Consider the following 27584-nt stretch of genomic DNA (forward strand, 5'->3'; position numbering starts at 1 on the left):
TAGCCCGGATCCGGATTAACGATGTTCGCCAGCCGCGGTGCCAGCGGAGGAGGCAAAGGGGGGAAATACTCCGTGGAGGACCTCTATGGCATCAGCAAGAAGCCCAAGGCGTCCGCTTCTTCAACGAGCATCGTCGCCAAGACTGGAACCAAGAGCAGCAAGACCCCAGCGCAGAAGAGCGAGTCGGAGGCCTTAGCGTCCCAGATCCTGGAGGCAGCCCACCGGCTGGTGGAGCGACGGCGACTGGAGCTGTTCCTCAGGGAGTGTGGCCTGTCCCTGGCTGAGTGTGAGGCTGAGCGCTCGGCTATGCCATACAGGTGAGAGGCACAAGCGCTGAGACATTAATGTTGCAATGAGTGAAAAAAACAACTATATTTGCAGATTTTTTTTTCTCTCTCTCTCTCTCTTTACTGGTGACCTAGAAAGAAATGTTTGATGTGGTTTAAGAGCAGAGAGGCCACTGAGTAAATGTGGCTGAAACCACAGAAGATTCTGGCTGCTGTGGATCGCTAATGGGGCTCGTGCATGAGTCGAAGTCTAATTTTGACTTCCAACGACGGCCTCATTGGGTCAATATCATCGGTGCAGAAGTTCATTGTTAATGATGCGTGTGCGTTGGACAGCACCAGGCGGGGATTAGTTCGTTACGTGGCTCTTTCCGTTTAAAGTGCTCAGATTAAATGGGATGTGAAAGCCTGCAGTTCTGTGTCACCCTGGAATGAAAAACAAGATTAGAAGATACAGATCCACAGCAGCAGGGCGTATGTTACCTCACTGGTGTGTTTTGCTTACATTGCCTTGCAAAAGTATCCACATCCTGTAAAATGTTTCCCCTTTTTGTCAAGTCAGTGCAATTACATCTACAAGTCTTTTGAGGCATGTCGCTAACAATTTTGCACATCTAGAGACTGAATTGCTCATAACTCTACACTATTATACACTATATATATAGTATATAGTATTGTACTGGATATTGCTGTTATTGTTAATCTTTTTTATATATATTGTTTTTAATACTTTAAGAATTTTAAATCTGTTGCTGTTGTTACACCTGAATTTCTCCTCTGCGGGACAATCAGGTCTGTTTCTATTCTATTCTGTTATTCTAACTCAGATGGACAGCAGCTGTTACCATCGATGTTGCTGCAACTTTCCAAGGAAATTTAAGCCTGTACTTTGACCGGGCCATTCTAACTAATAATCTCTGGAGGAAGGCGTACCTCCACCTCCAGGTCTCAAGTCTTTCTCAGTATTTACCTCCATCCTCCTACTACCTCTGACCAGCTTCCCTGTTCCCCAGTTGAACAAAAACCTCCCCATAGCATGATGCTGCCTCTATTATGCTTTGAATTGGGCAAAGGTAATTGGTTGCACAAGATTTCATTTCAGGATTTCAGCATAAAAGAGGACTGAACACAAATCCGACTACATTTCTTTAGTTGCATGAATCCGTTTCCTTCTGTTTCAGAATGATGCACTGCTGTTTGTTGGACAATCGGAGAAAATCCCAACAAAGTAAAATGAGGTCTTTGATTGCATCATGACAATTGTAATACGTAATATGACCAAAGGAACAAGTCGCTGGATACAAGCAGCTGTAATGAGCTTCCTCTGCAGGATTCAGCCTTGGAGACGATGCAGAGCTTCATCATCCTCAGGGAGCTCAGAGCAAACCTGCTGCTCCTCTGAAAGGAGTCAGCTGAGGAAGTTTAAATATCTGAGGAAGCGGCCTCCAAGGTTCCCATCCTTTGAGTTTTAGATTTAATAGTATAACTCATGTCACAATATAGCTGAAACACTTTGGAAACCTGTCATGTCGCCTCTAGGTGGCAGTGTTAGCCATGGTTGACGACAACACACAGGCGAACAATTAATTTTATGTCTTTAATACAAGCAGTCATCCCTTACATTTTTCACATTTGTTTTCCCTTTACTCTCGGTTTATTCAGGATGGATGAGGCATCAAATAGTATGAAAGATTCTTTTTATTTCTGTGCTGAATTATAACTTGACAGAAAGGTGAGTCCTTTTTAAAGAAAAACACAAGACAGATGCTGATTATTCTCCTCTCTGGTAAGAAAGAGTCAATTCAGGAAACCTACATTTTAAACCAACAGTAACAAGTCTTAATGCATCATTTCATCTTTGAAAGTTGGACATTTTTATGAATATAAAGCATTATTTACTGTCCTTTATGACTATATGGATCAGTTAATGATCAATTAAACGACTAGAGAGGCTTAAAAGGTGCAATTTATTTTTGAGGCAGATCAGAAAAGCCGTACAGGAAATTTGTCTCACACATCATACAATTTCTATTTTTAAACAGAGGCTATCAACCCTCAAAGGAAACACAGAGCTGGGGAATTTGATTGGTTCAGGTTGTAGCCGCCTGCGAATGAGAAACAGCCTCACCTTTCAGGTCGGCCTTTCATCTCTCATTGAGACTTTGAAGTTCCTGGAGAATAACAGTTAAAAAAAGAAACACCTTTGTAATGAGCACTGATGCTGAGACAGCCTGGACACATGCATTAATAATACACACTTGTCCACATTACTAAACCTTCAACCCCATGTGTCGAACTCAAGGCCCGTGGGCCAAATGTGGTCCACCACAGCTGTTTATGTGGTCCTATAAAAACATAAGTAGAACTTCGAGACAGCAGTTGTGTGGTTAAATATTATTTCATCTGTCAAATCAAATCAAATCACTTTTTTCTTGTATATTGCCAAGTTACAGCAATTAATAAATAATTGAAGTACTCATTGAATATATAGAAAGCTATACTATTTCTATTTTGTGAAATATATGCATTATTTTAACAGTTTAGGCAGTTTTATTTGTACGTTTTGCCACAACTGACTCTTCACAATTTTGTTGTGGCTCTAAATGAAAAAGAAGTTGATACCCCTGCTGTGAGCCATGCATTTTTCTGCATATAAATAATGCATATCTACTGTATGTATACAATGCTTTTTCACAGACTATTAGCGCATGTCAAATATATTTTCTCTCAAATGCAGATCCACAACCTTAAAATTGACCGAAAGGGCAGAAGGAAATCCCCATATTCAAACGAACAATCAATCAGACTTTATTTATTGAGCACTTTTGGGTGAAACGTTGTAAATTAATTATAATTTGTTGCAATATCCTCCTGAAAACAGCCCTGTTGAAAATTGAGCCGTTGTTATTGCTGTATGAAGTGATTGAAAGAAGAAACAAAGACAAGGTCAATGTGATGATGAAGGTTCAAGGTGATTATTTGACCTTTTAACAGACACAACAATCGTTGAACTGTTTACTTTTTCTAAAACCATCATATTATGAGGTCTGTACACCTGGAAACCTGCCCATCCCAGCTTCTATATGTTCCCAAATGAGTCGATCAGTGTCCTACATCCAGCTGACTGCTCAGTGCCTCACAATCTGCTCTGGGGCTACAAACTGATTTAAAACAAGAATTCACCACATGTAGGAACTAATGAATCCAGGACTGACATTTTTCCCCAAGGACTTAGCAGCCAAGGTTTTAAACACAGACTCAGAGGGATTACTTCCACTCCCTGGGCAGCTAATAACCCATCGGTTTGAGATTAATTTGATGATACATACAGTAACACAAAGTGATATATGAAGCCTAGACAGTGCACATAAAATAAAGACGTGTAAAGCCTTTAAAAAGTTAGCTTCTACTGCAGTAGGATAACTTCCTAGAGGAAAATGTATGTAATCTTCGTACTGCGGTAGCTGTCTCCACAAAATCATTCCATGTACCACAAACGGCCTGCGGACCTCATGTTGGACATCTTCTATCTATAGACACGTTTACTGCAAGCCTTTAAAAGGTTATAGAAAAAATTGGGTCGCACAAAATATGTAGGAGTGCCAGTAGTTATGAAATGAATTGAAACCTCAAACTTGTTAAAAATACATTTTAACTGATAAATTTTTACTTGACTAATCAAAACAAGGGCTCGGTTTTTCTTACATTTAATAGGCGTGAGATTTTTCTACTATGACAAGATTATTTATTTGAATCCAAAATGTGTTCCTGCTGTTTTGCTTTAGAGCCTGGGTGTGGCAGAAAAATTTAAAACAGGGAGCCACGTGTGGAAAAATCAAGATGAGAGCAAAAAAAAGGGGGTAAAAAACAGAATAACTAATGTCATGTCAGGTCCTTTGGGAGTGAATGTGACAGATTTTGTAGTGGGAGGGGACGCACACGGTTGGGAACCATTAATTTGGCTCCAAGATGTGAAGAAAGAAGTGTTGTCACAGCAGTAGCAACACAGATTGTGATGAAAAATGTAGAGAGTCCACCCGGGAGGAGAGACAGAGACTGAGAGAGAGCAACGCACACACGGCACGCACAGAGTTACCCACCAAACCATCACACTGCTTCTGTGTCGTGAACATTTTGGCGCTTCTGCAAACGGGAAAAAAGGGGCTGATTCTGGGACTGACAGAAGAAAACTGAAGGAGAGTCGACAGGCGGGATCGACGCCTTAAAAAACCGCCTGCTGCAGCTGATTTTTTTTTATTTTGGAGGAGGTGTGTTTGTGTGTGTGTGTGTGTGTGGGGGGGGAGGCCAGTATGCCGGCATTTTTTTCTTATCCGTGCACCGTGAGATTCTGCCGCCACGCAGGAACCCCCCACTGCAGCCGCTGCTGCCGCCGCCGGTATATGAGCAACTTGATGCGCTAAAGGTAACGCCGCTGAATTTCGCTGCCTATTTTCTTTCCTTGCATCAATTTGGTGCTGCGTGAAGCGATGATGATGATGAGGATGATGCTGCATCGGCGGGCTTTGAATGTGTGAATCCTGTACGGGACTCTCCTCCTTCGCGATGTAAATTGGAGCCACTAAAGTAAATTTTTTTTTTTTTTTGTCCCCCCAGCTCTGCGTTAATTACAGTGACAACAATAAAAAGATGCCCTTTTTTGATGCTTGGAGTGAGGATGCCAGTGGCTGTGATTGTGTCTCTCCTGCTGCGGCAGCTCCTCAGCTCAAGACAGACTCAAGTAGCCTTAGCTGAAGAGAAAAACAGCAAGCTGGCAAGTGCTGTATCACCCAACACAAGCCGAAGGAGCCGGTGCATGAATGTGGGGAAGGGCATCCATCACAGCACAGCGCAGGGGCTTCCTAGGAACCGCCACATCCCCACATTCGTCTGAGGACCGCTGAGAGATTACAATCCCCTCCTGATGGTTGTTGGAGGGCAGCCCCGATGCATCTTGTGCGTGTGAAAACTCTCAGAGTCCACCTTTGCCAGCTCTGCATCAACAGAAAGGAGACAGAGCAGACGGTAACTCGGCGTGTGTCATGTTAGAGGCTGGACTCTTGCCTGCTCGCACCAGCTCTCTGCCAAAATCTCTGACCTGCCCTGTCTGAGCCCTTTGCATGAGCATCTCTGCACTGCCACAACAGAACCAGTGGTTTGTAGACATTACTGGCCATTTTACTCCGCTCCTCCAACAACAATAACAAAACAAAAAAGGCTCCCCACGTCTCTGACTGTCGGCGCAGCACAGAGCAGAGGTCAGGATGCAGGTCTCCTTCGCATGCACTGAGCACAACCTGAAGAGCCGCAGTGAGGACCGGCTCTGTGGCCTTCGCACCGCCCCACCTCCAGGAGGAAGCAGTGGAGGAGTCGGTGGAGGAGGTGGCGGTGGTGGTGGAGGAGGAGGTGGCGGTAGTGGATCGGGAGGAGGTAGCAGCGGAGGAGGGGGAGGAGGTGGTGGTGGGCAGGGGGGTAACGGTAACTACGTCTCCCAAGGCTCGGTGAAGAACAGGGACGGCCCCGGGTCCCGGCAGACTCCACAGGGCCATGCCCACATGAAGGAGGCCATCGGGCGGCACACCAACATGAAGTACAGGTGAGTCTGGGCCACAGGAGCAGAGCTGAGTCTTCACGGCTGGAGGCTGGGTCTGGACACAGAGGGGGCGATTAGGGACAGTACTTCCAATTTTTCTTAAAGAACTATAATTACCACCACTCAGAATATCTCCTTCTAGTCTTCCTCCTGTGGGCAGTTGTTGATTGCTACGATGATGGCAATGGTGGTAAGAGTTCATCTTTAAATCAGCGGGTTGCTGGTTCAATTCCCACTCTGTCCACCTCTGTCAGATGGTAGCTGTGGCTACTATCCAGTAGCTCACCACCATCAGTGTGTGAATTGGTGAATGACTGAATGTAGTCTAAAGTGCTTTCAAGTCCTCTGGGCTTGATAAAGTGCCATACGAATCCAGACCATTTACTAATACAAGGGGAAGCCATGAATACCATCTGTGAGTCCATCCAGCAGTACTTTCCTGCCACCTTACACATCAACTCTCCTGACCAAATCCAGTCTGCTAAAGCAGCACATATACTATATATATGTATATCATGTATACATTTTTCAGTAAAAGAATTGTGAGCATCAGACCCTTTGCTTCCCGACGGTAGTGTTGGAAAACTGTCTTTAGTGGAGAGGCCCTGCTTTGACTGATGTTCATATCTGAATGATAACTATTGACACCTTCACAAGAAATGACTGGAAGGGTTTCCAGTTTTTTCTCAGCCAAACTACGTCTATTTTACTTTAGTTATATTGGTTGATTCTGTATCTCTCTGTAAGCCGACCGTTTTTGGTTACTTTGCCTTTTTTCTATCAAAATATGTGGCTATTTTGTAAAAACAAAAAAAGCTTTTAGACACCAAGCTCAAGGTTGTGAAGTGAGGGACACCCTGGAAAGGTTACTAGTCAATCACCAGGCAACAAAGAGACACACAGGACAAACATCCATCCAAGCATATAATCACAAAACAATCTAGAGACACCAAATAACTCAACACTCGTGTTTTTGGATTGTGGGACCTTTTGGCTGTGAAGCAAAAGTGCTACAAACCAATCATAAATGTTGTTTAAATTGTCCTTGTCCTCCTCTTCCAAACTGACTGAGTTGGCTATTTTGCAAGTGGGTATGGTTTGTGCAACAGCACTGAAAATGGTCTGTTCCTGTGTGTTTTCTGACTCTAAAGACTTAGTGAAAATCATGGACTGATAAATCTGGCAGTCAGTAAATGCTTTGCAGTAGCAAACTCTGAAACTTTACACAGTTCACATCCACTAACACAAACCTTTTTTTTAGATAAAGCTCCACCCCCAAGAAAATTAGTGAACATAATAATTTACTTACTAATAGGTGACATGTAGCACATTTAATATCTAAACCAAGTCAAATATGACTTTTTTTGTAAAGTAGATTTTTTTTTTCCTCTGACATGTGACTCCAGTCATCTCACATCCACATTACTTTCAAACTTAGTATAAAATAAGTTACAAAATAGATGCAGTTTTTTTTAGCTAAATCCTTGTTTTGAAACCAAACCTGAACAAAAATACAAATTTCCCATGAAAAAACTGCTTGAATAAAGACAAATTTGATTTGATTTCCTAAAATAAACTACAAAAAGTCAGTTTTGGTAGGAGGAGGAGATGTTTCTCATTTTGTCTTGCGTGCTGAATTCCTGACTTTAAATTGCTTTCTGTGTGACTATTTACTGTTTCCTAGTTCAGTAAGCGACATAGTAATGTCCAAATACCTTTACTAGAACGACAACTCACACAGTGAAAGGATGCTGCCAAAGTATTTCTCCCCAAAAACAAAACAAACTCCAAAACCAATTGGATTAATAGTTTAAATCCCAGTAAAAGACAACATAAAAAGGTCAGAGCATATTTAAAAGTCTAAAAATCAAATTATTTTTAATTTAAGACATTTTTTAGACCCTGTTCCAACCAAATCATGCTCACAGGTGATAAGCTCAAGCCTTTTTGTCTCCATTCCGATCCGTCTTTTTGCTCAGGTGAGCCTGAGGTGAAATGTAACCAATTTGCCTCCGATTACCTGCAAGCGCCACCTACATATCTCCATTAGCTGGATGAGAAGCAGCTCTCAGAGTGAGGCACTTTCTCTAACGTTAAAATATGACATGAAAACCTAGAAATGCTTACGCTGATGGACGTAAAAAGCATAATCCACAGCAAACAGCCCCCTTGACTTAATGCAGATCTCGCCCTGGCCTCTCGCTGCAGATTAATACAAATCCGTACAGCAGTAACAGCTTTTTGCAGCATCTCTCCGGGTCACTCAGCTTTGACAGCATTCCTTTCTCATAAAGCAGCACTTCAACTGAGCGCCGTCTGCACGGAAAACCTTAGTTGCAAAATCCAGCTCTGAGTCATGAAGGAGGAACGAAATTTTTGGACGAGATAAACAGCACGGAAAGCCTTGTTCGTGTCTGATTCGGTTCCGTTTGACGGATTTGAGCCTTCGCCGTGATAAGAACAGCAGCTCATGCAGCTTTGACGCGCAGGGGGTTCTTAAAGGGGTGTAAGACCCATTCGTACGGACGTGCATCCAAAAAAAACCCCCAAGCATTCAGCGTGATACAGAACCCAGTTCATGTGTTTCGTTCAGTCAGTAACTCGGAGGAGAGTTTTAATGACCTGTTTTTCTAGTAATCAGGTTGATTGAATTCCTGCCATTCTCTTCAGGCAATTTGGTTCATTTAATTGGATGCTTAAAAAGGGAATGAGGCTCAAAACAAAACTGGGATATCTCCTTCAGTGGCTCGTCCTTTTTAGAACTGCACTCGCACTTCTGATGTCGTCAGATTATTCTGCTTTCTTCAAAGGAGTGTCACTAATAGGGAGCGCAGCGGCACAATAAGTCTATACAGCATATGGACAGCGAGGGTTGCCATTGGCAACTCCCCAGGCACTCCTTTAGGTTTTTTTTTCTTCCTCTTTTATTCTCTCTAATCAGTGAGCGTGGCTGTCGTTCTTATCAGCCCACCTTGCCACTGAGCCCGGTCTTAGCTCCAGGATCATCAGGCTGTATTCCAGATGAGGTGGATATTAAAATATCCTCGACGAAGAGCGCGCAAACATGTCCGCGCACTGCTCAGATGAGACTGTTTGTTTGTTTCTGAGCCGATCTGGGAGGGCAGCCTGGCGTGACGCCGATTGAAGCCAAACGAGAGCAGAAGTGAACAGTTGGTGGTGAATTTTGATCTAATCCCAGTTTCCAGATGGCTCACATCTTTACCTCCACTCACCCTGTTTGACTACATGTTTTCTAAGCCACTTCCTACATCTGATTAAACTCGCTACTCGTCACTCACCGCCAGGTGACAGACGACGGGCCCTGCTGCCTGCCGTAACTCCCATGAATCCCTGCGGCCCTTGACTCCAGCTTTCTTACTGTGAAATGCAGCATTCTGGTGTTTCTCTCTGCGAGTGTGTTCAAGTCTTCTTGTGATGTTCTTGAGTCAGATTCCTCCCAGGGAAACTTGGGCTATGCAAACCTTACTTTTTCACCTACAGCAGTGGATTGAAGACATATTCATAACTCTTAAACCTTTTCACATTTTGCCAGATTGTAACCACAAAGGTTTGTGTATTTTTTAGGGCTTTTTGGAGATTATTTACATTTCCATGAAAGCTTTTTAATGGTCAATAAGATACTCCAAACTCTTAACGTCTATGGTATATAGATTGGAGTTGGTTTTGATATTGGCGTCAGCTTTAATCTCTAGATTTAAAGATATCTATCAACTCTTTCCAGCATTTTTACAAAACCTTTAATTTACATTTTGTTTTGGAAAAACATTTGTTGCTCACTCCTGCTAGTAATGCCTGTTTGAACATCTTTTTCCTGTCTGTAAATTGTCGATATGCAGAATAGCCTGTTGTGCCGCTGCTCCTAACAGATGTTGGTGAGTTAATGGCTGCCGGGCAAATCGTCGTGGCAGCAGCAGTCATCCGCATGCCTTTACATTAAGGCGGGAGAAAAACACAGAGTTTATGTGGGTAGCGAAGCATTCAACATTGTAACACGCAAAGAACAAATGAAAGTCAAACATAATTCAAGCGTAAATAATGTTTGAAAGAACTTCAGAACATCAGAAAAGATTAAAGATAGACGGACAGACAGACAGACATCCGACCGCTGCGTCGAAGTGTGAGGTCTTTGCCTTCCGTGCAGCAAAATGTGCTCACAGTTTCTCAAATGAATATTTTAGTATTTTTGAATAATCTGCCTCCAAGTGGTCTATCACAATGTAACCCGTTCTGACATTTTAACCTTCAGTTCCTTGGAAAAAGTGTTCATAACCCTGGAACTTTTCACATTTTACCAGGTTACGACCTCAGCGATTTTTATTTGAACTTTTAATGATTAGACCAAACAAACACTAAAGAGTGCATTAAAATGTCGCTGCGTATTGTCATTCACCCAAGTTTTGGTGTCATCACAGCTGCAAGTCTTTTGGGTCAAAATGAGAGGCTCTGTTCATAAAAACATGACTTTAAGGAAGTGATATACTTCTACTAGCTTCACTCATAAACACATCCAGCTTCAAGTTTTGCTACAAAGTCTTTTAAAACAAGTTTCTTCCAGATATTTCTCATATTTATATTTGTCTATCAAATCTGAGGGGAATCATCTCCACGGCATGATTCTACCACCACCGTGTGTCACAATGAGATGGGTGAAGTGCAATGTCACTTTCCTACCACAAAGCATATTGGATGTAGGTGAAAAAGTTTAATTATTGTCCCATCTGACTAAAGCACCTTCGATTATATGTCTCCAGTGTCTTTGGGAATGCACAACTAATTAGGCTGTAACTTTATTACTTGGGTTTCATGACGGTAATGGAGTCTTACACAAACCCCTGAAGTCTGTGCAGAAAAGCCGCAGGTTCTGAGATTAAATTATACACAGGTGAAATGTATAGACTTCTGAATTTAGGTCATTTCTGAAGTCATTTCTTATTTAGGGTTGAATACATACACACACCACATTTTTATTTGAAAAGTTAAATATTGAAAACAATAGAAGTTTGTGTTCACTGCATTAGGATAGAATGATGGGGTTATATTTTACAAAGGTTACAATATCTCATCTATTTCACCTTTATATATTCAGTTTCACCTGGCAGTAGATCATCACTAAAGTAAAATTTGATCAATTTTCTACAAAATAGTTTTAAAAAAATGGTTCTTCCTTCCTTTTTGCCACAATCTTACTAAAATGAGGACAGAAATGTCCACTGAAATGCCGCTTGCATTGCATAAAGTACATGTGAATTGTTAGTTGTGAATTAGTTATAATATGTCACCGGAGTAGCAACATATATAAGTAAAAGTGTTTTTTTTAAGTGATTATAACACAGTTCAAGCAAGACTCATTTACTTACAGGCCCTGATGGTAACCTAATAAATCCCAAGCATTCATTTCATATAGTAGAGTCGTCATCATCATCATTATAAATTAAATTGTAATTAAGCAATCTGGCCTTGTATTGTTCCAGTGATTAATAATCAGAGGGAAACAAATACTTCGTGTGGCTTACAGATCACAGAGTGCAGCTGCTGGAGCTCTGACCTTCAGCTCTCCTCTCTCTTCCAGTCTCTGGGTTTTTGTAGCCGAGTTTCCAGTTGGATGAACAGATTAGTGACTCACCATGAGGGCTAGCATGTCTCAGGCGAAGCCCCGACTGTATCTTAACTTGCTTCATTTCAGCCTGGCACGTGATCAAAAAAGGACCCGTCTTATGAGACGTTTTCTTTTTTCCTTTTCTGCCCACTTATTTTTGTCACCTGCAGTTAAATCCTAATCCCAATCCTGAAATTTCTCATTTTAAATCATTTACCCGAACAGTGCTTTGATTACCTGTACTTTAAGACGTTCAGCATGCTTGTGTACTTGAAGAAGTACATGAAAGCAGATAACTTAATCCCCTCAAAATGTGAGGCGACCTCTGGGTCAGCGTTGTTTGACGAGGGATGGATTTGTCAATAATTAACTGCTGATGGCTGCAGTCGTCAGCAGGGCTGCTCTGGACCGCCACCATCATAATCAGAGCCAGAAAATACTCATCACTTCCACTGAATTAGCGGTTTTGTCAAAGTCAGACATGGATGTTTTCATCCGTTCGGATGGGCTCAGACAGGGATTTAGAAATTAAGTTTAACATTTTATTTATCAGCTTAACCTTGAACATGTTGTAGATGACTGCTGTCTGTTTTATAAAGACATTTTAAAAAGTTCATATCTGCTTCTTAAGCTGAAGGATGTGGTTTAAAAACTGTATTTCACTTGGACTCACAAGTGAAATTTTTCTCGTTCAAGGTTGGAAAAATAAACAGGAAGGACTCCTGAAGTCATAACTCCAAGTTAGAAAGTCATTATTCTTACCTCAGAATCCAATATGGCTGCCAAATATTTAAAATGTAGCAAACACTAGTGATTCATCATTTATTTGTACTTCCTATGGTTTATAGTTCATTAAATCTACTTGTAATGTTACTGTACAACCTATGCTAAAACAGTTAGCTATTGAATATATTAATTTCAAAGAGCATCATTTGTAGCTAACGTTTAGCCTGTTGCTTTTCTGTGTGGCTGCATATTGCTAGTAGCATTTAACTTTTTTGTCCCAAAAAATATTTTTAGAACCAAGTGCCACCCAACAAGCACCAACTTAAGAACTATTTCCCTGTTCAAGACTTATATTCATAGCATTCACTTATTTTAAGTCGCAGGCTAACAGCAACTGTATGGCGGTTTGCATTTGTGGCCTTTTTTAAACGGTAATCAGACAGGAAGTGGACAGAGAGAAGTGAGGATAAGGACAGGAGTCGAACTCGGGGTTTGGCGCCTGTCCTAATCACTGCTCCACGTGACGCCCCTGAGTTATTCCACTTTATGACGCGTCCATCATTTATTTAGAAGACAGTTTGACATGTTCAAATTACAGAGGTTTGGTGTAGAGACTGTATGCAAAAAGCATGTCAGGAACTCCAAACATACCAGTAAATCCACAAGCGGCTGATTGAGAATTAAGAAATGGGATGTCCTGAACCTAGGAAACCATCAGAGGATGTTGGTACTTCAATTCCTCAAACATCTCACAACTGAAAGAGAGGAAGAACAACCTTTTCCCCAGAGACTGATGGATTGTGACGAGAGAAAGTTCTCTCTAAAGTTAGTCCAATGAAAAAGGAGTAAGACTAGCTAACGTAGCTAACAGGACTCGATTATCTTTTTAGGGCTGAAACGATTCCTAGACTGATTCGAGTACCTCGATTATTAAAATTTCTCTAGAAAGATCTATCTGCCTCGAAGCTTCGTTAGCGCACCGTGTCCCGGCCGGGTCGTTTATCTAATTATTTGTGTTGGGCAGCGCTCTCACTTCCGCCTGTACGTTGTAAGTGCTAGCAGTGTAATGTTTTCAGGTTTTCATCGATTTATGGGGACCAATAAGCATTCTTAAATTGCTTGGCGCAATGTTTGGGGTCCGACAGCGAATGGTGGGAAGAGCGCTACTGGTGTATTTATGCAGGTGAGCGGATAAGAACAGGAGAGAGAGAAAGAGAGAGAGTATTCTGATTACTCGATTAATCGTAAAAATAGTCCATAGAGTATTCGGTTACTAAAATATTCTTTTACAACAGCCCTACATCTTTTTTTCCCCCCCAAAGATAAAAAAGGCTATTGACATTAACAGATTATCCAGATATCCTGATTTTTTTAAATCTTTGCGCTTACATTGTACATTCCTAATCAATCAAATGTATTTTATAACACATTTCAGCCACAAGGCAGTTTAAAGTGCTTTACATCATCAAAACACAAAAATTGTTAATGAACAATTGTTTTCTGAGGACCACATAAGGAAACACCTTGCATGGCAGCTTGAGGAAACATTTTCCTCTTGAGAAACTTAAGCAATGTCTGAATTCAACCTGACTTTAGACTCCTCAAAATAAACACAGAGTTTAAAATAAAACGAATCCAAAGCAGCAGAACAGTTTAAATCACTGAGTAAACAGCAGAAGTGAAGGATAAACTCTACTCCACTGGCTATTTTTCATCATTTTTAATTCATTGAGTTGTCATTTATGAGGTAGCCGTCTGGGGAAAATGACACATCAATGTATTCATCTTCCTCTGTCTGCCAGAAATCAAACAGCAGCTCAGGGTGGTGACCTTTTCACACAATCAATTTTATTAACTCTTGAACTTGTGGATGCGACTCTGAAATTGACTTGATGTTCCCTCCCCATCTTCAGCCAGGGACGGAGCCACACATGCATTTATTAACATGCTTTTTTTTTTTTTAAAGGTCTATTACCATAAAAATATCTCCCAATGCCAGGCAGCTTTAATAAATGTATTCTGAGCTGAAAGGAGTCACGACGGCCGAGAAAATGTTATGGTTACTGTAGAATCGGAGGAGGGCAGCTGAGATTGTGTGTCTATGCCTGCATGCGAGGGAAAGTGAGCGATTTTTGGCCTTTTTCCCACTTGCTTCACTCTCAGCATGTGTATTTTATAAATAGTACAGACCCACTTGTAAAACTGTCTTTTGTACATCTCAGAATAAAATATCTTCACATTACACGCAAAAAAAACAAAAAAAAAACAAGTGTTCAGCCAAACAGTTTATAAATAGTTTGAGTTTTAAACAAAACCCTTGTGTCAGAATTAAACAGTCTAGTCCAGCCAATAAAATAAGTCGCCACAGAATCTGCTAAAGAACTGAAGAACTGGCTTTATCTGTTTATTTTTGACGCTGCATTGTGTCAAAAAGGAATATTACTTTTTAGGAATTGTGTTATTCATTATATTGTATGGGTGGGTAGATAGATGGATGTATTAGACCAACACATAATGGTGCATAATTCTGAAATGCAAGGATTTTGATTTAAAACCAAACTTTAACTAAGCCATTATAGCACATGTGCATAATATGATATCTACGTGTCCAATTTAAATGCTCTGGGTGTAGATTTAGGGCCGAGAACCTAAAACCCAGTGTCGAGTTTTTTAATCCCACTAACAAGTATCTAATTTCTCTGTTAACCTGCCCACCAATTTTTGTATTTTTCTGTTGAATGTAAGTCCAAATTATTTGAAAGAAATTCACATATTTCTTGACTTTCCTAAAGACATTATCTGAAATTTTCCAAAGAAAATGCAGCTTGGGAAACTGAAATACCCTAAGCACAACACGACTTGAAAACCAGTGGCTGACATTTTCAAAGCAGCCAATGCCGGATCTGAGATGTTTTTATCCTGTGATTAAATTACACTCAGATTCCAAGGTACTGTGTTGTATGTTATATCTGAGAATTGGTTTAAAAGGGGCCTGAATGCAAATGCATGCCACACTTTTTTAGATAGTTCTGATTTTCTACCAATCTAAAGTATCTTCACATAAAATCCCATGAATAAATAAAGTGAAGTTTTGCGGCTGTAATGCGACAAAATGTGGAGAAGTCCAAATTCAGAATCAACAGAACCGAGGCAATGTTTCCCCTCCTCCCATCTCTGAGTGGAGCTAATAAGTTTGAAACCCATGAACAGGTGGCAAAAAATATATATATAAAAAAAATAACATTCAGGATGTGAGAAAAAAATCTAATTTTGGGCGAACTGACCCTTTAGAGCTTGGAACACAGTGTTATTAAAAGACAACAGACTCTCCACCATCTTCCCACAGCTAGTGTTCAGAAAATACTCATATAAGTACCAACACACACACCCCTACACACACACATGGTTGTTATTAATATCTAGATGTGCTTCCCTCTGGAGAAAAGCCTGCTCAGCATGTGTGTGGCATTTTATGACAACTGCAAGGGGGGGAAAAAAAATCTCCATCATCTGCACCTAACCATCTGTATCCAGCACCTTCCTTCTGTCTGGGGTGAGAACTAAGTGTAAATGTCAGCACAGGTTAAAATGCTGACTACACCATGACAACGCACCTGTGTGTGTGTGTGTGTGTGTGTGTCTACTTTTCCCCCTGTGTCTCTTTCCTTTCCTTTTCCCTCATTAACAATTTATGCATGGAAGATCCAGGTCTTTGTAATCATCTTATTTGGAGATTGTGATTTGTGGCAGCAGGAAAGCAGAAGTGAATGAACAAAAACAGGAGGAGAATGCAGGAAGCCACACTTTCAGAGGCCACAGAGAAGCATCTGTGTGCCCTGCTCACGAGTGCATTCATGCGTGTCCACATGTAGATCTGTCCTTGCATTCCAGCGCAATTCCCATTGAGCGTGAACGTTCACAACTGTCAGCCTGCACATTAAGGATTTTGTCCGGTTTTTTTTTGGTTTGGTTTTCATTTTTCTTTTTTCAAAAATATGGGCTGAGCAGTCTGCTGACGTGTGCGCGAATGTGTGCGCTGGTGATACAGTGGAAGAGGCATGACGGAGGTGGCGAGAGGAAAGGAGTGAGCATGTGTCTCTCCAGACTCTCTGATAGTAATTTAGCAGACTGCAGCACTGCAGAGAGCTGTGGAGTTAAGAGTGGGAGGAGGAGGAGGAGGAGGAAGAGGACGGCGGTTTTGTGTGTGTGTGTGTGTGCGTGTGTGTGTGTAGGGGGGATGGCGGTGGAGGGGTTAGCTGTCACAAACAGGAACAATGACGTCCTCCGCTGCCCAGAAACAAACAAACAAACAAACAAAATAAGATTTTATGGGACACGGCAATCAAGACAGTTCGCCCAGTTCTGCATGCCATTGCATTCTGCTCCCGGCAACAATGCAATAACTCGCAACGCTCGGCAAAACATGCCACACACTCGCATCATGCACTCCCATCCTTAACGGGCATATTGGATGTAAGCTTACAGACAAAAGAGAGACTTGCAGTTGTGTAACGGCTCTCTTGGATGTTTGACATTCTCCTAATGCTGACTCATGTTTTGTTTTTGTGCTTGTCGCACATAATAACCTTTGTGTTTGTCATTGTGGAGAGGTTTGAAGAGGAAAGTATGGAAAAAGGCTGGTGTTGTTATGCTTCGCCTGTGGAAGACAGCCCTGGGCTAAACAACAGGCTGCGAAAATGGAACACACCTTCCAGTTTCCCTGAAAGCTTCTCTCAGAACGACTACATGCACATTCAGCTTAGAAATTTAGCTACAAGAATAATAATGTGGGCTTTTAATTATGCATTTGAGCAGCTTTTTTGCCCCCCCAACAGTGAAATGATTTCACTGCAAATGAATTTTGGAAAGAAGAAACAATTTACTCCAGTTTCTCTAACTGAAAAAGTGTTAAAACTCTATGTTTGGTTCAACTTTCTAAATGTTGCAGTGTTGTTATAAATGGGCTTCTGACAGCATATCTGATTCTTCTCATCATCAATGATAGGATTTATTTTTATTGGTGGTTTAATTCTTTTATATAAACCCAAACATCAAAAGCATACCCCCCAAATTTACAACAGGGATTGGGCCATCCCAGATTGTTTTTTTCAGCCTGCTTTGTTTATCCCAAAAACCAATTTTGATGGACATTTGGGACCTTTCTCCTGCTGGAACACCAAACTTTTCCTCACGTTTATCTACAAGCAAAGTCCTGATAATGGCCTCATTATTTAACTCAGGTGTGTTGAAGGCCAGACAGATCTAAAAGTTGCAGCACAGCGGCCCTGGAGGACTGGAGTCAAAGACCTCTGGGCTAGACGGTTGAGACTTGGACCCAGTAGGATGTTCGTAAAGGATGATGGGCCGAAACACACATGTAAACTGGTTATGGAATAGATAAACCTTGCTAACGCTCGGGGGTTGACTCCAAACTCAACAGAGATTTGAAGTAAATATTGATGTTAATGACTTAAAGGTGGCTCTGTGCAAGAAAATCAACCGTTTGAAGATGTTTACCAGCATTTGTAATAAGAAGAGCGATCAAATATCCAGAAAGAACGGTGCTTATGGATGGATATTGTCACTACAACTAAACTTGTTCTCTGTTGCAAAAAAAGAACACTTCAAATGTATAATTATAAACCTCAAAGTAACATGACGTTAGTTCTGACTGGCGTGATGCTGACGCGTCCTCCGTAAATAACCTCTTTGCAGCGAGCGAGTCCGCTGATTTCCATCAGGAAGAACTGAATGTTTAGCTTAAAATCCATGCAGGCAGGGAGAGTACTTTATTTTACTGGGCTCACCATGCGGCCAGACACATGCAAAGAACGACAGCGACCTCGCATCATACTGTTATGTGAAAAAAAGGAAGAAATGAAGACAGAAAAACTCATTTAAAACAAGTGAAAATATTAATAAATAACAGATCTGACATCTGGTTTGAAAGAAAAGCCACTTGTTTACATGAACTCCCTCAGTGTGAAAGAAGCAGAGCTGTTGTTGCCTGATGAACCAGAGCCAGATCACCATACAAGGATTTCGCGACGCACGAGGCCCACAAACACATTTCCCTTCATCAGTCATCCCCAACCTTTCACCTGCGCGGTATTTTGACGTGGCTTAATGCAATGGCGTAAACACTTTGCATCTGACACCCACACACGCAGTGCACATACACCGACAAATGCTGCACACGCAAACGCTTAGATATGCAGTGGGGGGGGGGATGGCTAAAAATAGTTCCACGTCCAGCATTTAAAAATAGACCAGGACAATAAAAGCGGGACTCGTTTGGCTGTGTCTAAATGCTTTGACAGTCTGTCTGTCTGCATTTGGCCGTTTGTGTGCGGACGCAGGCAGACAGGCAGCGGAGGGGAGGAGATGAAAAGACGAGCAGCGATGAGTTTCACCACCGCAGTTCTGCTGTCCCTCCAGCTGGCTCCTCGGCTAATTGGGATGGGGGAGAGCGAGTTTAAAGGAGGAGGAACAGGAGGAGAGCAAGCATGAAGCCCACGTCAGCTTCAGCTGCACAGGCCGCTGTTTTAGATGCAGCTCTCTGCCTCTTCCTGCCAGGCCTTCAACACTCTGCTGTCTGGATAATCAAAGGTGGTAAGCTGGGTAATGTACTCCTCTATAGCTTATGGGGCATTTTGGGTCATTTATAGTAAAGACCAGAGAAGCTTTTAGCCGGAGCTGATCTCCAGCTCCCCCAAAGTGGTTTTAGTGACCCACACAACTGTTCACATATAACGAATAAAGGTCGCCTATTCAAAAATAATTAGGCAGAGGCATCAAATTTAACCTGAGGCAGGAGAAACTTTCACTTTAGCTGCAGAGGAAGAGTTCATGCCTAGAACATGCATGCAAAACATGAAGTATTATGTAAAATCAACTTTTTTGAGGTTTAAGTGATGTTATAATGTTATTCCCTCATCAAAAACATAACTTTGATCCTTTTGTGTCCCATGGCAACCGCTCAGGGTGCAGAGACACTTGCTGTCACTGAGCTCCGCCCTGTGCTCCACCAGACTAGCAGCAGCAGCAGTTAGCAAACACCTGGTGAAGCTACGCATCTGCTAAGCTCATCAGCCGATGATAAAGAATGACTTCTCAGTGCAACGCTCCTCAGAACGACGCCAAAGCCTTAATGGAGGAGCGTTGTTGTGATGACAAGCTGAAAGGAGTATTGGAAAGAGCAGGAGCTTCTTAAAGAGACAGAGGCCCAATTAAGAGTTAAATTGCAAATTCAAATTTAAGTAATATTTGATATATACAGTATTTTTATAACAAGCAAAGGTAACATAGTTCAAGGTTTCCCAGAAAACTTGCTAAGCCCGGGGGTTGGGCTCCAGGGCAGTCATTCGTCCAGCGTCAAGTCATGTTTCTGAGTTAAAAAGTGTTTAAAATTGACGGGAAATTTGGAAATGTCACTTGATAATTATGTGTTATTGGAAGATTAATACCTGAACACCAACTATAAAGTCTTAAAAATTGCTAACATTTTTAAAAAACTTAAATAAATAATCAATGATTAGTCTGGTGGTGGCACAAGTAAAGCTTGGTGGCCCGCCAGGCTTATGATACACTGGCGGAAACTGATAACTTCTTGATTGTGCTCTAAAATACATAATACCACCCCTTTAAAGAAAATTATACCGTTGTCACATTTTTTAATTGTTTTAAGTGTTTTTCTCTCCTTTTCTCTCTCTTTCATCTAGTGAAGTTCATCAGTCAGTGATAATTGTTCTTTGTGAAGGGAAGCTACCACAGTGAGACGTGGGTTTTACTTTGCTTAGGTCAGATGCAACATTTGATTAATGCTTGGACCCTGACTGAGTGAATCCAAAAGAACCTTCATTTCTTCCTTTCTCAGCTCTTCTGTGGATTTGTTTTTGTGCTTCAGATAGTTGTCTTGAATAGTTTCCAGCTGTCTTGAATAGTTTCCAGGTGTGAATAATGTTTCTCACTGCTGGATACAAACATTTTTTTGGAAGTGGATGTAGAAACCTTGCCAGATTGATTGGCAACAACATTTGCTTCTCTAAGATTACTGCTTTTTGGCATCAATTTACCATACCTGAATGCTCAAATGCAGTTTTTAAACAGGCAGTCTCACTTTTTGATGATAATTTTAAAAAATAAAGTTCAATTTTCTGCACCTGCCTTTAGATTTTCATTATATGTTCTTTTTTTTTCTTGCTTTTGGGTGTTGTCATGTTGTTCATCCGATATATTAAGTTTAGCTTTAAGACAAACAAATGATCAAAGAACTAAATGTCCACTCATTAAATGGTTTGTCACTGTGGGGTGTTTTGTTTCACAGGAACCTGGGGAAGTCTGGCCTTCGTGTATCCTGCCTCGGGTTAGGTAAGTTGGTTTGAAGGCGCTGAAAAATTAATCTCTCTTTAAAATCCTCCACACCAACAAGCCGTCTCTTGCTATTCAGGCACCTGGGTGACATTTGGATCTCAGATCTCTGATGAGGTGAGAGCAGCTCTGCTGTTTTCTGTTCCCTCTCCCACTGGTTTCTGTAGAACTAACAAATTTCTGTAGGGATTTCATGTCTACTTGTATAACTTTCATGTGCTGCCGCGAATGTTTAGGTTGCCTCCAAAGTTTCCTAACTGCTTGCGTTCCCTCAGATGGCGGAGAACCTGATGACCCTCGCTTTTGAAAATGGAGTCAACCTGTTTGACACGGCAGAGGTCTACGCCTCTGGAAGGTCAGACTCCTACATTTATCTTTTCTTCCATCTTTTCAGCAATCGATACATTTATCATTCTTTTTTGTGATAAACAAACCAAGAAAAGTGTTCATCTATGTACAAATAATATGTTGAATTTCCAAAGGGTTTCATGCAAGCTCAGGATTTAAAAAAAAAAAAAGACTAATCTCTGATTTGTTTCTCCACAGAGCGGAAATCACCCTAGGGAACATTATCAAAAAGAAAGGGTGGAGGTGATGTTAATATTTTTTTCTGTCTGACTCACATGGATGTAAAATTGCCTACAAATGTTGCTTTTTGTTGTTGTTGTTTTACGTTAAACATTTGCTGATAATCCCTCCTCTAAATGCATCACATTGCTTTTAAACCCAATCTCAAGGGAAATCTATGCACTTTAGAAAACTATAGAGCTTTGACCTAATGCAAACTATAAAACCATTAAATAAACATCATATAAAATGTGAATAAACTCCCAGATCAGAACCTTGTCGCTGACTCACCCAAGTTTCACTGCAACATAGTGAACAGAGGGCATATTCCTTTTTGAACTTAAAAACTTTTTATTCCACCTGAAATAAGCCAAATTAAAATGTACTCTTTTTTAGGTTCTATAGGTGTAAACTCACAGGTGTGTCCTTTTTTAGGCGCTCAAGTTTTGTCATCACAACAAAAATCTACTGGGGAGGCCAGTAAGTCCAACTCTAAGGATTTATTGTTTCTTCAGTACTTTCCATATAACCTTATTGTCTGTTTTCATCCCTGCACAGAGCAGAAACAGAGCGAGGACTCTCCCGAAAGCACATTATTGAAGGTAAGACACATTCTTCTCTTAACATTCAAGTATCTTAACCTACAATAATGTTTGAGTCTCTTCTCAGTCTTCGTTATGCTTAAATTAAAACATACAGAATAGCAGAGGAGAAATATAAAGCACAGTATGTCAGTGTATTAAAATGTCAGAGAGCCTAAAAAACAACTAACAGGTAAATTATGAGATGCAAACAAACATAATCTAAACAAAGGAAATTAATTTCTTTCCTCCAGTAGGAAGGAGCTCAATTTTGTTTAAATCGAACAGTTAAAATGTACATGTGACTTTATTAATCTGGATAAGAATAAGGACAGGGCTGTAATTAATTTCTAAATTCAATCAACATGTTTCTTCTGAATGGACATAATCTTAATGTTTTAGGTTAGGTTATCCTGAATCATGGCTTTATTCCAACAAAGAGTCTAAAAATTGGGGTGATGGCAAGGTGGTCTTCCGACCTCAAAAACTTGATGTCATCACCAGAGAAATGATCAAAATCTCAATAAAAACATACAAAAAAAGCAGAAATTATAAGAAATATTGGTAAGGTTCTAATTAATTTTCAAAAGGCCGTTTTTCGTAAAATGTTCACAAAAGCAGTTTCCATATTAGATTCTCCTTCTACATTGTTTTGTCATCTTTTGCGACACGTCTAGCTAAATTTCTTAGTTGAATTTAAAAAGCTTCAACATTTCAACAACAATTTCATCTCTTGAATTTTTTTTGTTTAGTTTTTCACTAATTCTAGTCAAAGTAAAATGTCTTCTCCGAAACCTGGGAGACTGTATCCTCTTTAAAATGTAGCAACTTGTATGTTATTCAAAAAGTTTTGAATGATGAGATTAATGTTCACCTCAGAGCTTTTCTTCAATTGTTAACAGTATTACCAAAGATCTGTCAGATGTGTGAACATTACAGCTGCTAACTATTAACCTGTGTGCTTTGCTCTTATGTGGTTTTCAGCAGCAAATTAAAGTTTTCTCTTTAAACACATTTGTGCCTAATTGAGTCTATCAGTCTAAAAGCCTGACCGCTGTTTCTCTCAGGTTTACGAGGATCCTTATCAAGGCTCCAACTCGATTATGTGGACTTAGTTTTTGCCAACAGAAATGACGTCAACAGTCCGATGGAAGGTCCGTTTTAGACGCATCTAACGTATTTGTCAATAAAACGTAACTTCAAGAGATGTGTTCTTTAATAACCTGCTTCATACTGTGATTTTCCAGAGATTGTTCGGGCCATGACATTCGTAATAAACCAGGGCATGGCCATGTACTGGGGAACCTCTCGCTGGAGCGCAATGGAGATCATGGTGCGCACTCAGAAAACCGCAGTCGATACAAACTCGTTGTTTTCAGCCCCCAGCTCTCCTCTCTGCTCATTCTGGCTCTGTTTCGGTCTCCAGGAAGCGTACTCCGTTGCGCGACAGTTCAACCTGATCCCACCTGTGTGCGAGCAGGCAGAGTATCACTATTTCCAGAGGGACAAAGTTGAGGTGCAGCTTCCTGAACTCTACCACAAGATCGGTGAGGCGTTCACGTTCCTGGAACTTTGGCCACTCGGACGAGTTTAATTAAGGATTTGTTTGGTTTCATTGTTCTCTCTCTGTTTCTCTCTCAGGTGTGGGGGCGATGACCTGGTCTCCACTTGCTTGTGGATTAATCACAGGGAAGTACAGCGACGGCGTGCCCGAGTGCTCCAGAGCAGCGATGAAGGTCAGTTTTGATTTAAGCGGCTCTCGTCGGGGAATTCTCTCGCTCAGAATAAGCCCGGTTAGGTTTCTCTACCTCAGCAGTAATGCCATTGCAGAAGTCACAGATTTTCCTCTATGTTGCCTCTGCTGAAGGGATACCAGTGGCTGAAGGAGCGGGTGAACAGCGAGGAAGGCAGAAGGCAGCTGGCGAAAATCAAGGAGCTCCATCTACTGGCAGACAGACTGGGCTGCACCGCCGCACAGTTGGCCATAGGTACCATGACAAAGGGTCTGATTTTATGACGACAACATAAAACATGTCCACTTTCATGTCAGTGATGTGTGAGAAGGAAGTCGTGTCTGAGATCTGGTAGATTTTATACCAGGTGCCAAATAACCTTTCTTCAGGTTAGATATGGTCAGGTTTAGGTAAGTAGTTCATTGGGGCTATTTCCTCTCGCTGATGCAATAAAAGTTGTTATTAGTATGATCATAATAAGCTGCTGTTAAACTACAATACTCATCGTTTCTTATTTTAATTTGTGAGACCTTTGGATAAGTTTTTTTTGCATAATCCTACAATCTTAAATGGAAACATTTCTGGATATTTTTAGATTTTTTTTTCCCCCATTGATCTTCAGAAACTGTCTTGCAAAGATTTGTACTGCATCTTTTATTTAAAGTACACTTTCATTGACTGTTTTCACCTTTGGTAGCTGCTTACTGTGAGGTTCCTCACCAGGACATCTCATCTGATGTACTCTGTATGTTCCAGTGTTGCATTAGCATGTTTTCAGCTGTGCCACTAGATGCATCGTCCCCAAACCAAATGCAAACATCGATTAGCTTTTTCCCATTCTGTGGCCAGTTTTTCCGTCTAGAATGAACAAATTTGGCATTCAGATCCTGCACACTGAAGGTGCTTCAAAGTAAGTCAGCAGCTCATGGTTTTGTGTTTATCTTCTGCAGCCTGGTGTTTGCGAAGTGAGGGTGTCAGCTCTGTGCTTCTGGGTGTTTCTAACACTGACCAGCTACTAGAGAACCTCGGAGCTCTCCAGGTGAAACGTTTCTCCTTTTTTCTCTGCATTCTTTCTGCTGAGTCTCACAAACGTACTGATACCTCTTGAATTCTTCTACATTTTGTCACATTATTTTTGTTTAAAAGCTTTTAGAGGCTGCAAAAGACTTGGGCAGAGCAGGTAGAAAGAGCAGTAGAAAACTATATATCTCTCTATATAATTAAAACATAATTAATCAATTTGACTGTCTTACCTGTACAAAATCAAACAATGACTTGTCAGTCTGAGGCTCTGATATACTCACTGATAGAGAAAATTGTTGTTTTAGTTTGATATTCATTTCACTAAAAACAAAACAATTATATACAATAGAAGGAAATACACAGATCAATAAAATGAAAGGCAACAGAAAGAAAAAAAACTAAACAAAAACAACATCAACTCAAAAAACAATTCAGTTTGTAGGTAATCCATGGTGCTTTGCTGGTTGTATGAATTGTTTTGAAAAATGCGCTTACTTTTTTGCTAATGTCGAAAATGATTCGAGAAAAGCAACTGTGAAAAATGATACTGTGTATTGAACTTAATAAGTTTTAATTCCTGTTCTGGAGATTCTCCAAAATGCAGTGGAGGGGCTTTGATGAAATGTTAAAATCACATGTGAATACTTTTCACATGTTCTCCTCTCAGACTCTGAAGGAACCTGCCGGTCCGGAGAGCGGTACTCTTACCGCTGGGAACCATGTTATGAATTCTCTGTACTCTGGAGAAATTAACAAATGTTTTTTTGTTTTTTTTAAATATATATGATTGCTTATTTTTCCGTACATCTTTCTGGAGATGGGAGTCCGAGTGCAATGGAGAGTGATGAGGAAGAGCTCAGTCAAGTCAAAGAAAAAATCCGAACTGAGGAACTTATTGTATTTAAGTTGAATCTGTTGCATCATTTTATCCATTTAATTGATTAGTTTTATAATTAAGTCGATACTTTTTTCTTTTTTTACTTTGTTTTGCCATTAGTGTATAATAGTTCAGAATTTGGTGGTGCTGTTTTCATTCTCCCAAATTTTTTCGAGGAAGTTTTCTTTCCCACATTTCTTACAACGCAGCAAACAGCCTTCCAGCCTCAGGGTAACCTCCTCGGGTATACCGCGGCTGTCTGAGCCATCGGTGATTATCGAGGCCGAGACCCGGAGGAACCTGGAGCAAGAAGCTCGAGCCGGTTCCAAGACAGAAAGGGGCGATTGAAGAATGCAAATTATGCGCATAAACCATGAGTTTACCTCAGAGAGAGAGAATTTGTATCAAGAAAAGCTGAACGTTCATTCCCAACCAAATATCCTCTAACTCTTTTTTTTTGATTACATATTTGTTAATTTATTTCTCACTAGTGAAATATCCGTTTATTGTGATTACCAATAGTTTAATAATTTAGTGACAGATTAGTGTTTGAGGCTGATGAAACTAATTGTTATATTTAATGAGACTGATATGCTTTTTTATGTATTTACCTGGAAACCATTTAATAAGCTAACATCACTTTTAAAAAAAAATATATTGTTAATATTTGAAAAAGTTGAAGTCATATAGACACAGTTGTTTCAACCAAAAGTATTACAGAGTGCTATTCAAAGAGACAATTGACAAACTGCCCTGTTTCTTTTCGCCCCCCAGATTTTATCCCAAATGACACCGCAGACCGTTACTGAGATCGACGCCCTGCTGGGAAACAAACCACACTCGAAGAAAGAGACGCGTGCTTGAAGATGCAAAACAAACAGTGACAGATGACGTTTCATGACAGGAAAACCGTGGGAATCTTCGCTTTTTGCTCTGCTGTATACTCAAATTGCATGTTCTCCGCAACATTATGCTTCTAGTCTGCGCGCATACCCATTTTTGCGCAACAAATTGTATTATGTACAACAACAACAACAACAAAAAAAAAGAAAATTTCTCTCAGCTGTAAAAAGAAAAAAACAAAAAGGATCATATATTGCTCACTGTCAGTTGTTCGCAGACTTCATAGACACAAAGTGACTAGCTTCTGCGGTCCACAGGAACTGAGAAACCGTTGCAACTTTCAGCTGCAGTCAAAGCACAGGACATGGCGCCAAAGTAGAAAAGAAATCCCACCTTTTTGCTTGAATGCAACATTTCTGGTTAAACGGTGCTTTTGCTGGACGTGCGGGTCTGCTCCCCCTCGCAGAGAGACAGAGGTTAGCACCCATGTGTCTAGCTGAACATTTCCCATCATGTGCATGTGACTGGTCTGCAACGCTCACTGCTTTGCAGGGTTGGGAACATTGGGTTGCTTGTGAAATAAAAATAAATAAATCATCATACAGTCTAGTTTAAGAAAAAAAATATAAAAAAATCATCAAGCAGTACAAAATTAACCATTTATTTTGATTAGCAAAAGTCACTTAAAAACATGCAAACATATATTATTAGTGGGTGCAGTTTATGAAGACTTTCCCAGCCCTGCTGCTTTCCCAGAAGTCTTTTTGCCTCCTCTGTTTGTAAACTGTGCGCATGTCCCTTTAAGAGAGGATCAGCCCCAATCGGGCGTAAATGTGGCATGGCTTTTATGGCTTATGTAGATTTGCAGTGCCCTTGTAAGCCAATGTTTTGTTTTGTTTTTTTCTTTTATTACTCGAGTAGTCCTGCAGTGTGATCCAGCACCCTGCTGCTGAGGCCTCGCTTTACAGAGTCCCAGCAATCCTGGGACACGGCCGTGTCCATCTGACCTTTGACCTATACCCTTTGTATTGTCTGGAGCTGTACAGGAAAGTACAGACAAAAAGTGTCAATACTGTAAAGACTGTACTAAAATAAAAGGTTTGAGGTAGCTGAAGAGCGGGAAGGTGACAGCTCTGGACACACTGTGGTAAAACTGTACTTTTCCAACCGTAGGAAAAAAATAAATTATTTAATATGACACAAAGAGCCCTGGGGTAAGAATTAGCAAATGTATTTTTTCTTCTTTTTTTTCTTGAAATTTAAAATATATCTTCTCTGCTCAAATTTCTTGAGAGTATGCCTTCTGTATCCCTTTGACTCTTTCACACACACACACACACCCACACGCACACACACACACACACCCACCC

At 40.8% G+C, this 27584-nt stretch overlaps 1 protein-coding gene across 2 annotated transcripts; it reads left to right on the forward strand.

Annotated features, from left to right (window-relative positions):
* Window positions 1-27497, forward strand: LOC116728663 (voltage-gated potassium channel subunit beta-2). Of its 2 annotated transcripts, none has more exons than XM_032576938.1 (14): window positions 1-317; window positions 20547-20590; window positions 20670-20707; window positions 20866-20945; window positions 21137-21181; window positions 21593-21637; window positions 21716-21759; window positions 22806-22892; window positions 22986-23071; window positions 23165-23285; window positions 23380-23474; window positions 23606-23726; window positions 24422-24510; window positions 26146-27497. In XM_032576938.1, the coding sequence occupies exons 1-14, from the start codon at window positions 22-24 to the stop codon at window positions 26233-26235; spliced, it is 1281 nt and encodes a 426-aa protein (XP_032432829.1). In that variant the 5' UTR covers window positions 1-21; the 3' UTR covers window positions 26236-27497. The 2 variants fall into 2 exon arrangements, with proteins under 2 accessions (XP_032432829.1, XP_032432828.1); XM_032576937.1 differs by lacking the exon at window positions 1-317 and adding an exon at window positions 4275-5880.
* The last annotated feature ends 87 nt before the right edge of the window (window positions 27498-27584 follow it).

Source organism: Xiphophorus hellerii, chromosome 11, assembly GCF_003331165.1.
Source record: "Xiphophorus hellerii strain 12219 chromosome 11, Xiphophorus_hellerii-4.1, whole genome shotgun sequence".
Taxonomy (NCBI): Eukaryota; Metazoa; Chordata; class Actinopteri; order Cyprinodontiformes; family Poeciliidae; genus Xiphophorus; species Xiphophorus hellerii.

What these genes read in the sequence shown, in the direction of transcription:
- LOC116728663 (XM_032576937.1), top strand. Translation starts at nt 5,549, where the DNA reads ATGCAGGTCTCCTTCGCATGCACTGAGCACAACCTGAAGAGCCGCAGT. An exon ending in CACACCAACATGAAGTACAG is followed by an intron (nt 5,881 to 20,546) that starts GTGAGTCTGGGC and finishes TTTGTTTCACAG; the next exon opens with GAACCTGGGGAAGTCTGGCC. An exon ending in GATCTCAGATCTCTGATGAG is followed by an intron (nt 20,708 to 20,865) that starts GTGAGAGCAGCT and finishes GCGTTCCCTCAG; the next exon opens with ATGGCGGAGAACCTGATGAC.